General features: G+C 47.1%; 2 protein-coding genes across 2 annotated transcripts; both read left to right on the top strand.

Moving 5' to 3' along the window:
- Nucleotides 1-1,867: 1,867 nt before the first annotated feature.
- MYCFIDRAFT_75465 (uncharacterized protein) lies at nucleotides 1,868-3,754 on the top strand (the record flags this gene model as incomplete). Its single annotated transcript, XM_007922181.1, has 1 exon — nucleotides 1,868-3,754. One exon carries the CDS (start codon nucleotides 1,868-1,870, stop codon nucleotides 3,752-3,754), a length of 1,887 nt encoding a protein of 628 aa, XP_007920372.1.
- Nucleotides 3,755-3,970: 216 nt separating this feature from the next.
- On the top strand, nucleotides 3,971-5,531 carry MYCFIDRAFT_75464 (uncharacterized protein; the record flags this gene model as incomplete). Its single annotated transcript, XM_007922180.1, has 3 exons — nucleotides 3,971-4,027; nucleotides 4,475-5,061; nucleotides 5,520-5,531. Coding segments are annotated over 3 exons (656 nt in total), but the record flags the coding sequence as incomplete, so codon positions are not given.
- Nucleotides 5,532-12,508: the final 6,977 nt, after the last annotated feature.

Raw genomic sequence — 12,508 nt, 5'->3', positions numbered from 1 at the left:
CCCACCTTTTCCAGAGATGAGACTCAACAAATTTACCTTCTTCCCAGCAGCGAAACGATGATTCACGCCTTCTAGCACCAACGGCATATCTCCGGGTATCTCATCGAAATGAATCGCTAACAACCCCGAAACGCTGTCACCTGCGAATTGATCCGGCGATAGAGCGAGGCTTGAGGGAAACAAGGTTCTGAGGAGGAAAAGCGCTGGCTCCCGGCCGTCAATGGTGATGCCTTTTACTTGCAGTCGTTGCGCGATCGAGAGAAGAAACATCAGTACGACCAGCGTTTCCTGAGGTATCTTCCGTAAGAGCTTAATAAGGGATGGAAAGAGGGCCTCGCGTTTCCTGGGTTTGGACTTTGCTTCCGAGATCTTCTCGTACATCGAGGCTGCAACTTTGACGGGTACAGTCGAAAGTTGTGCTGCTTCTATGCTCGCCTGTAGGGCAATAACAAGCGTCTCGATGCTGGCGCTTTGCGCCTGTAAGGTGTGCAACGCTTCTTCGAGCGTGGAGCTCTCGTCCAGCGCATTACATAGTGAGTAGGCGTCCTCTACTACATCTCCCCGGGATTTCGTGTCGATGTTCTTCGCTTGCCGGGAGGGAAGCCGAGATGTAAGGATAGAACAACCGCATAATGCTGCCGCCGGCGGAGTCCTTGCTGTCAGGGACGCGCGCCAATATCCATACTGCTCGCGCGAAGCCATTTCTATCTCAGCGAACAAGTTTCGTTCCTTCCTCGAGCTGGATCCCGTGCTACGGGACGAATCCGTTCGATCAGATGTGCTCCTCGCAGTGGCAGACCCGGCCCGTGGTGGGTCTTGAGCACGTCTTGATGATATTCTTGGTGGGTACAAGCTGCTGTTGGGCTGATTTACGGGCAAAGGTTCGGGTGGCTTCTTTACGGAGTTCGCCACTGTACCTGGGATCGGGAACTCGAAGACACAGCTTTCCAACGAAAATCGCATCGGAAGCTGCGCTTCTTCTTCTCGAATGCTGGGCTTGGATTCTCGACTTGCGTCCGAAGAGGCGATGGGAAGTCGATATGTATTCCGCTGCTCCGGCTGGCAGGCGGATACACCAGATACACCGGATGCACTGGTACTTCGCGAATCAATTGATGACAGTGTGTGTCGACTAGATCCTCGTGACCGTGTGCTTGATGATCGAGACGACATCCAAGATGGCCTCCAGCTCTTTGAAGATTTCTGCGACGCACTCTCCATACTGTTTCTCGTGCTGTCGAAAGGAAGACCCAGATGCCTCATTTGACTCTGAGAGGGGGAAGGAGAAAGAACGCAATGGGCAGGTGGTAATGAGGCATTCAAGCGAGCGGACGTGAGCACACCACACTCATGCAAGAGACAGCATCAGATGTCACAGGCATGTGCTGTGTAGGTCGGGTTTGGCCTCTCAGAGTCCTGCTTGTGGCCAGACGAGTCTCGGAAGCGCGCCCGCTTCCCAGGAAGGCATTTGAACCGACATGACTGATCGCGTAGCCAATCCGTCGATAGACGAGACGCTGTGAGAGCCAGATCTCTTCGCTGAATGAGCACTCTTTAACGCTTGGCGGGCCCGCGGCCGTCGCATCGGAGGTCGTGGCGTCTGCAAGCTCTGCAATTTCTTCATTTGCGCTGCGGAAGCGTATATCTGAGACGAGCATGCCACTTTTGCAGTGATCCAACGTGACACAATGGACGTTGTTGACAAGGTGTTGTTCCAGATCCAACAGCCCAACCTTCCGGAGCCTGTCGGGCTAGACCGCGCCGACATCCGGCCACCAAATCGAGCCTAGTCTACATGCATCTCGTCCAGAACAATTTTGATAGATCTTCTTGCCAGTACCTCGACTTCTATCCGCTGTCAGCCAACATGGCGAAGAAGCGAAAGGCTGCAGTGCAATTACAAGAGCCTGCAAATGGCTTGGAAATCGATCCGAGAGAATCGCGCAAACGCATAAGGACCTACGACGACGTTGCCAACTCCGACGACGATGAGTTTCATGGCAATCAAGACGAAATTCGGCTAGGCGAAGACCCTGCAGTCAAGAGGCGGAGGGAAATTGCAGAAAATGAACAGTTTCTGGAGCAGTCGGACGAAGAAGTGCTCGGATACTCGGAGGGCGACGATTCGGATATTGTCGACCACGATGCATTGGTGGTTCCTGATCGAGCAGCATTAGACTCTGATGACGCAGATGCTGCTGGTGTGGATGAAGACGATGAAGAGGGCTTGAGATGGGGTACTTCCAAAGATGATCTCTATGGCGACGATGCGCCCGAGACAGAAGAGCAGGCTTTGGAGCAGGAGGCAGAGGCTATTCGACTGCAAAAGAAACAGCTTCAGCAGATGACTGCAGCAGATTATGGGTTTGATGAAGACGATTGGCAACAGGCAGGCCCAGCGAAGACGACTCAAGATGCAGATGAGAGCCCCGTGGTCACAGAAGTGCTCCCTCAGCTACAAATTTCACCCGACTTGGGCTCTGCTGAGCGGCTTAAACTTCTGAAGTCTCGCTATCCCGAGTTCGAGCATTTGAGCAAAGAATTGCTGCGCTTGCAAAACGTCTTTGAGGCTTTGCGCAAGATCGCAACAAAGTCTGCTGTGTCACGTACAAAGCTCCGAGCTGCATCCGCTTATCTTGGAGCGCTGGTGATGTACTTCTCTCTGATGACATCTACGGCATCTAAAAGTGACGAAATGCCCATGGCATTGTCTGCTCACAAGTTGCACGAGCATACTGTGATGGATAGTCTTGTGAAGTGCCGAGAACTTTGGACGAGCGTCGAGACTTTGCAGGAGCCGTTGCCTGTAAGCAGTGACAAGGACGAAGACGCTTTAGACCAGGTCTCTTCTGATGAGGAAATGGAAGGCGCACAGGAACCAGTGGTCAGCCTCGCGAAACGAGAAGGAAAGAAGTCTCGAGCTGAGCGATACGCCGATGCTACTCGTGAGGCGGCTGAACAACGCAAGGCTGAGCGCTTGAAGAGAACAGAAGCACACTTGGCCGAACTCGATGCTGCGCTGGCGCCCTCCAAGAAGAAGACGACCAAGACGGCTCGCAAGAGGCAGGCTACCGCTGATGATTCGGATCTTGGCGAGGAAGCTTCGCTTACAGCTCGTGAAGCAGCAGACAAGACGCTCAAGAAGAAGAGCTTGCGATTCTACACATCACAAATTGCACAGAAAGCCAACAAGCGTGGTACTGCAGGACGCAACGCTGGCGGCGACGATGACATCCCGCATCGGGAAAGATTGAAAGATCGCCAAGCCAGACTTAACGCCGAAGCTGAAAAGCGCGGTAGGCGTCCTTATGGCCACCCTGATGCCGACCTTGGAGGCGATAGCGACGACGAGGATCGTCGGCAAGCTCAGCAAATTCGCGCAGATGCCGATGAAAACGACTATTACGACCTTGTAGCTGCACGAACGGCGAAGCGAAAGGGCGAGAAAGCCGCTTTGGCAGAAGCTCAAAAGCAAGCCTCGCTGCAAGGCGGTAGGGTTGTGCAAGAAGAGACCGTCGGCGAAGACGGCAAGCGCAAGATCAGCTATGCCATTGAGAAGAATAAAGGCCTCACTCCTCATCGGAAGAAGGATGTTAGAAACCCGAGAGTGAAGAAAAGAAAGAAGTTTGACGAGAAGAAGAAGAAATTGGCTTCCATCAAGCCCGTGTACAAGGGCGGTGAGGGTCGAGGAGGCTATGGCGGAGAATTGACTGGTATCAAGAAAGGCTTGGTGAAGAGCACGAAGCTGTCATGAGACAACTGTGGGCGTGACAGTACGCATGGTTCAAGCTGGCTCGCGGAACTCGCCGCAGGCGTCAGCAGGCCTGAGGATAATCTTCAGCTCTTGAAAGCTCAACGCAGCAAATGGGAATTCCTGCCACCGGGTGTTCTTGGGAGAAGATCATGTTTGCATGAAGTGTGATCAACGCTGGTTCGTGCTCTCCCTTGTCCAATAAGTGCCGGCTACTCAATGCACAAGCAGTACCCAGTCAATCGTGTCCACGTTACACAATCGTCAGAACACACCGTATGTCACAACACAAACGATTAAAGCTCCCCGAATTGGGTCGTTTTTCCAGCAAACAAATGTGATACAATAAAGTGTGCACGTAGGACGCAGTTGCCGAAGTTCTGATCCAAGTTAACATTTCATCGGGAAGTCAAGAAATCAAAAGCAACCAAACCGTTAAGGCGCGCGACGTTGATCAATTCATACAAGCGATTGAGGCAGCAAGCACATCACGAATATCGGTGTTGGGAGCATCGCCAGTCCTCGAAGTCTTGCACCATGAGCGTCCTTTCTGAGCTTCGGCACGCCAGCAATTCAACCTCCGCACTCTACATTCTCGGAGCAATTCTGACTACCCTGATCATTATACCAGTCTCACTGTGCCTTCGAAGGGACTACTTAGCTTTCGTCAGTCAAATTTCTAAATGCCACATGCACCAAGACATGAGCTGAGATGCAGAACAGAAAGCGTTGGGTCCAGGAGGTACGCCATCCACCGTTCCTGGATACATACGCGTCAAGTGTCTCGGCCTCTTTGCCTTGCGAAATCCCTATGAGCCGGCGCCAATCCCCGAGGGCATGCAGTGCAAAAGGGGCTATTTGTGTTCTGGTGCACTTCCTCTTCGTCCACATCCTCGACCAGAAACCCGAGGGATCGCACCACATCGGCAAGTGACTCAGCGAGCGGATCAGGACATGTTTATTGCATTGTCGGAAGCCATCGAAGACTTCGGTCGGAAAGGTGGCGATCACCTTACAGTAGGGACCTCTTGTTTTGAGAAGCACGGTACGGGCCTCTTCTCCACGGCACCGAGTAAGAAGACCTGTCGAGGAGAAATCTGCCATGTGCATTCTTCGGACGGCAGTCTGCATCTAACTTTGCATCCCCTTGATGCAAGAGAAGTCTTAGAATCGGGCTGGGGTGAGAGGCATCCTATCTCCAGGGGAGGAATATTTGAGAGGTTTGTGCCCAAAGGCTTCACCATGGTCTACGCTCCGCAGAACGACAGTGAGGTGGCGGTTGTGCTTGAGATAGTCAAGGCTGCGACATGGTATGTCGGCGGTGAAGGCGGTGCGTAGGCCATGAGATGGGAATCCTCGGAGTCTGGCGTGCGCAGCCGGGTGTGAGAGCAGCAAAGTCTGTCGGATCGTGCACTGAACAGATGCATCTCTGCCGTGTACCATAGCCGCGTAGTCAGCGACATGCTCATGGAATTCGAAGAAGTGTGCTTTGTGTCAGACCACGTGATGCTGGTTCCCAAAATGTGTGGGAGCTTAGCCTCGTTTAAGCAGGGCTAAGACATGCAGACAAGACGCTACCAGCTCCACGAGTTCGCGGGCGTCGTTCTTCGAAGTTTGATCGGGCGGCGTACAGATTGAGCTATATCGTGGCTCAAATTCGAGAAGCACGTGAATTGGAGCCTGTCCTCTTCGTAATCCAATGTGCAATATCGTAGCGGTTATTAGCATATAACTCAATAGCCTAGCGGCCGCTACTATAAGTAAATAGGATTATAAGGTATGTGTTCTCGTATAGTTATCCTATCGTCGCAATCTCGGTATTAGCGTTCTTAGCTAGTCTCGTAACCTCCGTAGACTTTAGATAGTAGCTTTAGGTAGTAGAAAGTAGAAGGAGGCGATTATAATATAGTAACGGCTACTCGCTATTTAATATAAGAGACCGCTACTAGTCTAGTCGCTCGTAGATTATCGGTTACCTAGTAAATTTGTTAGTAAAGAATAGAATCTTAAGCAATTAACTAGTCTTAGTACTCTTAGCTAGAACTACCGCCTAACTACTCGCAATTGCCGGATATATAGGACTTAGAGACACTCGACGAGCTATCGGCGGTACTTAATCTAGCGCTAGTAGAAGTAAAAGGCAACTAGCGGTTTAATAATGCCGAGATATAGTACCTTATAACTAGTGCTATCGATAGGTATAAGAACTATAGCGAGAGGGCCGATTCTAGCTTTAAGAAGGGGCTGTTTATAGTAGTAGTAATAGTAGTAAACCTTATCGTTATATAGGCGTAGCAGAAGGCTCGTATTATAGCCGCTTCTATAAAGAACAAGCTTACTACGCTTAAAGCGGACTAGAAGATATAGTATAAGATATTAGCTTAATCTAGCTTCGGTATTAATCTAAATAGTAGTTATCTAACTGCTCCGGACGACGTAGTAAAGGCCTATATTGCTATCTATCCGAGGGCAAAGAAATTCCTAAAGAAGCCGCTTCTGTTCTTAGTCGAGCTAGATTAGCTATTTAGCGACACTACTACTACCGGAGAGCATGTTTTATCTATAGAAGCGATACTTAATAGTTTAATTCCTCCTCTAGTATCTAATCTAGCTCCTATAATAACCGAAAGTAAGGTAGATACTCTAAAGAACGATATTTATACTCGAAAGCGGGTAATCTATAATACTAACGTAGAAGCTAAACGTCGCCGCTTAGAGGCTTAGAACTAGATATAGCAGATAGTCGATAATATCGTAACGGCGATATATCGTATAGCGGAGATAATAGCAATACTATTGCCGCTAGGGCGCGCGTTGTCTTAACTAGTTTTCTTAGCGGAATTCGTCGCTAGTATTAGCTAGTAACCGGCCCTACACACCTAGGCTAAGTTTTGAGCCTACATAAGAGGCCTCCTTCTACATTGTAGATAGAGCACCAACCTCGTACAGCACATTGTTTATATTACACTTCTATAATGCCTATATTGTAGGGCTCTAGTTATTAGCCTAAGCAACCGTCTTGTTATCCTATTATGCTAAATATAGCTGCCTATATTGCTATAGGTTATGTTACCCTCGGTAGCCTATACTATTACTGCTAGTAGTAGTAGTAGTTTTAGTTTCCGTCCTTTATTAGAGCCGAAGGTGGGGCTATCTCTTTATATCTAACAGGTTCGGGTATGTTAAAGGTGGTCTCTAGGCACGAATAGCTATAACTAAAGCGAGGGCACGATAAGAGCCTACGATACGGACGATACCGAAGTATCTTAAGGGGCTATTACGACAAGCAGAGAAACCTCTTAACGAGGGCATCGCTTTAACCCCGAAAAGCTGCAAACCCTTAGGACTATTACAGCTTAGGGCCTAGTCTATAGCTATAGCTAGCTTCTAAGGACTCGGCTCCGGGTCGAAGACCTATTTAGCACCGCTTGCTCGAGATAAGCCCTGCCTAAGGAGGAGATAGACTAATTACCTATCGGCCTTGCTTGGTTTGCTAAGACTATTAATTAATAGCAAATACGGATTGCAGGTCGGATAGCCGGGGAGTCCCCTATTAATCGGGTAGGGCGTTCCTAGATTCGTAGCCTCGCTTAGACAGTGCTTAGCCTTCTACTAGAAAAAGAAGGCTACCGCCCCCCCGCCTAGCTAAAGGAGATACAAGCTAGTTTCTAGGATCTAGGTGTAAATAGAGATTGCAGTCTCTCCCTCTAAGCGGCTTTTGTCCAAAATCTACTAAACTTAGCTCCTAGAGGTAGTTAGGCGACCCCTAGGAGGCTAAATCCTAATGCTACCCTAGGGGTAATACTAGGAGAAACCGCCTAATATACTACTCTCTTGTATAGCAATATTATAACAAACCAAATAGACTAAAGTTACTAAAAACACATTTATATAGCATTCTATTTCAACTTTATATAGTATTCCATTTCAACTATTTTAACTATTTTATAATAATCGAATAAGCTCTAGCTCTAGCGAAAACGAACATCGAGAATTAGCGGAATCCTCTAAATCCGAAAACGCCCCTAATCCTATTAACGAAGAAATTAGGCGGCGACTAGTTAATATAAGTGAGCCTCCTACGCCCTCTACGCTAGAGGCGCTCTACACTATCCTTATAAAAATAATAGAGAAGCAAACTAAGCTTCTCCGTTAAAATAAGCGTCGCCCGCTAGAGCTAGGGAGTAGGGCAAATCCCCTATTCGAAGGGTGGAACGCTATAGCACATATTAAGCGCTTTAAGGAAGGCTTAGTTAATTACAAGCTCGATAGAGAATCCGACTAGTACAAGATTCGGTCCTTTACGAGGACCACCTCCTCTAAGCTTTACCGAACCCTTAAAACCCTAGTTAGCTACCTAGAAAAGGACGATAAGTCTAATGCTAACTAGGAGACCTTTAAGATAGCCTTTATAAGGGAGTATCGGGAGCGCGATAGCCGTCGCATTAAAGGCAGTCGTACGTAGCTCGAGTCCCTCTACTTAGTAAGGCGTACTAAGGATAACGACCTAAAGGGGTATGTCCGCGAGTTTGTCGAGTTAGCGGATAGTATCGAATAGAGTAACCTCGAAAACTCTTAGAGAACAAGGCTGCTCCTCTAGGGGTTGCCGTAGCCTATAGCTTAGCGTATCTTCCGTCGCTATAAGCTTAGCGAGGCCGATCCTAAGAGCTTTAGGAAGTACAAAGAGGTCCTAGTGTATGTTAAGGCCGACATTAATAGCGTAGCCGATGCGAGGAAGTTCATCTACGGCGAAGACCGGAATAACCTAGCGCAGGTTAGGAAAGAAGCCTTAGTAAGCAAGGGACCTAAGTTCCTTCCTAAATCGCAAAGTAGTCCTAAGACCGTAACTCCTACTATTACTAAGCACTCTTAAGATGTCGCGGACTTAGCTGAATCCCTAGCCTAGCTAAACCTAAATGCGAAAGCATTATAGCGAGTTAGGGAGGTTATTAATACTACTATACTAGGCGATATACTACTAGTCTACTAGGTTTCAGATCCTAACTACCCTAAAGCCCCTTTAGTAGATGTCTACGCTATACGGAAGATCTATTCTAACTTGGATAGTAAGTGCTAGATGTATAGCGGGTTTAAACATATCTAATCGTCCTACCCTATCTAGAAAGAGCTTCTTAAAAGGAAGCTTATTATGCAAGTAAATGGCCGATTCTACTATATAGACACCGGCGATAAGATTGATTTCGAATAGGATCGGAGAGCCCCGAAGCTGCCTTAGCTAAAGACCCTTCTAGAAAAGAAGTACGGCGGCAAGATCGAGTTTAAGGACACTAGGAACAGTACCCTCGCCGCTATTACTAAACGAGAAACTTAGAAGGTTAGGGTAAAACAGGTTGAGGAGCGAAGCAGTAACGGTACTACTAAGCCTATTAAAGTTAACTTTGTTTCTTAGGATCCGGACGCAGTTACTAATGTTTACGCGGTTACTAAGAACAGTATAGATGTCTACGCTGCTATACGGTCTCAGACCTAGTCCTAAAGCAAGGGTAAGAGCCCTTAGAACCCTACTCGCCTTAGTGCGGCAGCCCCTACTAGGGTACTAAAGAATAAGGCGGCCGATAAGGCTAAGTAACAGCGAGAGTTAACCGCTAAAACCAAGACTCTCTAGATAGCTGTAGACCGCGCTACCCGATCTAGTACCGTACCTAGCACCGCCCCTAGCACCCTACCTATAGAAAGCCTAGTCGTCCTAGAGACTCTAGAGGTCGACATAGAGGATGTTACTACCGATATTAGTAGTACCCTAGGCCTAGCTAACCTACCTGCCTACAAACGGAAGTTATCCGACCTAAAGAGCTTTCGCTTTAATAGGTACATAAAAAAGTATAGTACTAGCCTAGCTAACTCCTTAGACACAAAGGCAAACGCTCTCTTCTAGGCTTTATAGTTCCTAGACCTTAAGTCTAATATGTCTATAGGAGAGCTACTAGCATACGGTTTGCCTACTAACCTATTCTAGAGCCGAATCCCTAACGATACTACCTTTATAAAAGACCTCGCTGCCCTCCGAAGGAAACAGGGACGAGAAGACTACATCGACGTCTCTTCCCTATAGTTCCTTCCTAAATTTTTAGGTGCCTAAGAGTTAGTAGAAGGCGAATCGGTAACCTACGAGAACTAAGAGACTATCGATAATGCTAACGAAGAGGGAGTTAAGGAGATAGGCCGAGGGGATAGTAATAATCCCGACTCTGCTCTAGTTTTAGTCTCTATTAAGGCTGTCCGGTTCACTAGCTAATAAATCGGTCGAGTAGGACCTCCTCGACCTAAAGAACTTTACTCTATCCCTAATAATGTAGACCTTTCCGCAGTTACCCGTTCCTTCGCCGTCGTCCCTACTATCTACATTTAGGTTACTATCGGGAGCTATAGTTAACAGATGCTAGCAATGCTTAATAATAGTTTAGAGTCACTTATTATAAGTAAGCGCTAGGCTAAACAGCTTAGACTATTAATAAATAGAGACATTTCCCTTAGTATATAGGGAGTAAATAGGGAGGTTGCGCTAGTAGGTGCCTGCTACAATGTTATAGTAAACGCTTTCGGCATATGCTTTTCCTTCACCTTCTAGATTGCCGCCGACCTAAATACGCTAATTATTCTAGGTCGGTTATAGTCTCGTATAACTCGTAGTGTCTAGCGCAACTGCGACGATAGCTCCTAAGAGGGAACTATCGCTAACTAAAAGGGCAACCGAGTCGTGTTTACTAGTTATATCGGCAACACTAGCTACAAGTCCTACGAGGATATCCTTGCTGCTTCTAGACGGTCTTCGGGAAACGCTACGGCGCGGTTGTAAGACCGGCAATCTGCGCTATAAGTTAGTATAGCTTAAATAGGTTATTCCTAGAAGTGCGCCGCTCCGTACGTTAAGGCAAGTTTCTAGGTTCTATACTAAGAAGACGAGTGCTCGAAGCGATAGCGAGCATAATATAACGACTACCTATACCTACTATACAAGTCAAGGTAATAATGCTATCTTATATATCGTCGCCGGAGGCATTACTACCGGACGCGGGTCTACCCGAACTAACTAATTAGAGCGCGAGTCTAATGCTACCCCGGGGGTGTTATTACGAATCTAACGTTTTCGCCGGCGTTATAAATTAGGACTACTAGCTATATACCTATCGACTTAAGGAAACTTCTAAAGAAGTTTATGCGCTGTTTTGTTGCGCTAATCTCTAAGCCTAGCGACAAAGAGAGCGAGCTCGGGTTCGACAATCGATTAGTGTATATACCCTATATAAGAGGGTAGCTAACAAGATTAAGCCTATAAAGGGTAGCGTATATATTACCGATAGGTCTAATCCTAGCGGGAATCCTAACTAGCGACAAAAGTGCCTTAATTAGGAGGCGACACTACTACCTAAGGATGGTCCGTACGATTAGAAGTATATTACTAAAAAGTTTTCTACTATCCCTAGGGGGTTAAGGCTAACAGAGGAGAGGCTTACGAAAATTAAACCTAGCATTAAGCTTTCGGATCGTAAACTGGATTTACTACACGAGCTTCTATATAATCGCGAGGCCGTATTAGCATATAACTTTACTTACCTAGGTAGAATAAACCCGGAGGTTGCCCCTCCGTAGAAGATCCGGACGATCGAATATAAGCCTTAGGCCTACCTAGGTTTTAAGCTAAACCTAAGCCTACGAGGTATAGTTAAGGACATAATACGATAGCGTATAAAGGCTAGCACCTTAGAACCTTCCTATGCCTCGTACCGTAATCTATACTTCCTAGTTTAGAAGAAGATAGCTCTTAGGGAACTAAAGAAGTACGGTGTACCGCCTAATTAACGCTATATAAAAGTTTAATGCGGTTACGATTAGAGATACTAACCTTCCTCCGGAGACTAATAGGTTCTCGGAGGCCTTTGCTAACTGTGTTGTAGCCTTACTAGTTAACGTTTTCTCGGGCTACGACCAAATTCCTCTCTATCCTAATAGCCGCGACCTTACTAGTTTCGAGACACCTCTTAGGCTATACAGACAAACTACCCTTCCCTAAGGGGCAACTAACTCCGTAGCCTAGTTCGTTCGTATTATAAACCAAGTCCTCGCGGCCTATATCTCCTATATAGCGATGCCTTTCCTCGACGATATCGGCATTAAGGGCCCTAAAACTAGGTACAATAATAAAGAAGTAGAGCCTAGCATCCGCAGGTTCTTTCTCGAATATATTTAGAACCTCGATAGTGTCCTCTGCGACCTAGAGCGAGCTAACCTAACGGTGTATAGGGAGAAGCTTTAGCTCCTATATAAACGAATGAACATTGTCGGGTTTATAACTAATAAGAACGGCCGCTATCCTAATAATGCACGGGTCCTAAAGATAGTGTCCTAGCCGGATCCTACCTATTAGAAGGATGTCCGAACCTAGCTTAGAGTAGTCTCCTACTTCCGCATCTAGGTTAAGAACTTTACATTAGTATATAAGCCCTTATACGCCTTACTTAAGAAGGATGCTGAATTCGAATAGACCTCCGTTTACTAAGCGGCTAAGGACATAGTAACTAAGGCGCTCGTTAGCGCACCTATACTAACATCTATTAACTACTTAGAGGGTACGGGTTTAATAATTGTTACTATCGACTCGAGCGGGGAAGGCTATAGCGAGATACTAATACAGTATAACCGTAAGGAGCTATCCTTGCGTTATTCTGTTAGGTACGACTCTAGACTATAGAAACCGATCGAGGCCCGATACGATGCTAGCAAGCGAGAATGCCTTAG

Source organism: Pseudocercospora fijiensis (genome assembly GCF_000340215.1).
Source record: "Pseudocercospora fijiensis CIRAD86 unplaced genomic scaffold MYCFIscaffold_1, whole genome shotgun sequence".
In the NCBI taxonomy this organism is placed as follows: Eukaryota; Fungi; Ascomycota; class Dothideomycetes; order Mycosphaerellales; family Mycosphaerellaceae; genus Pseudocercospora; species Pseudocercospora fijiensis.
Note: the sequence above shows the minus strand (reverse complement) of the source record. Positions and strands in the feature narration are given on the sequence as shown.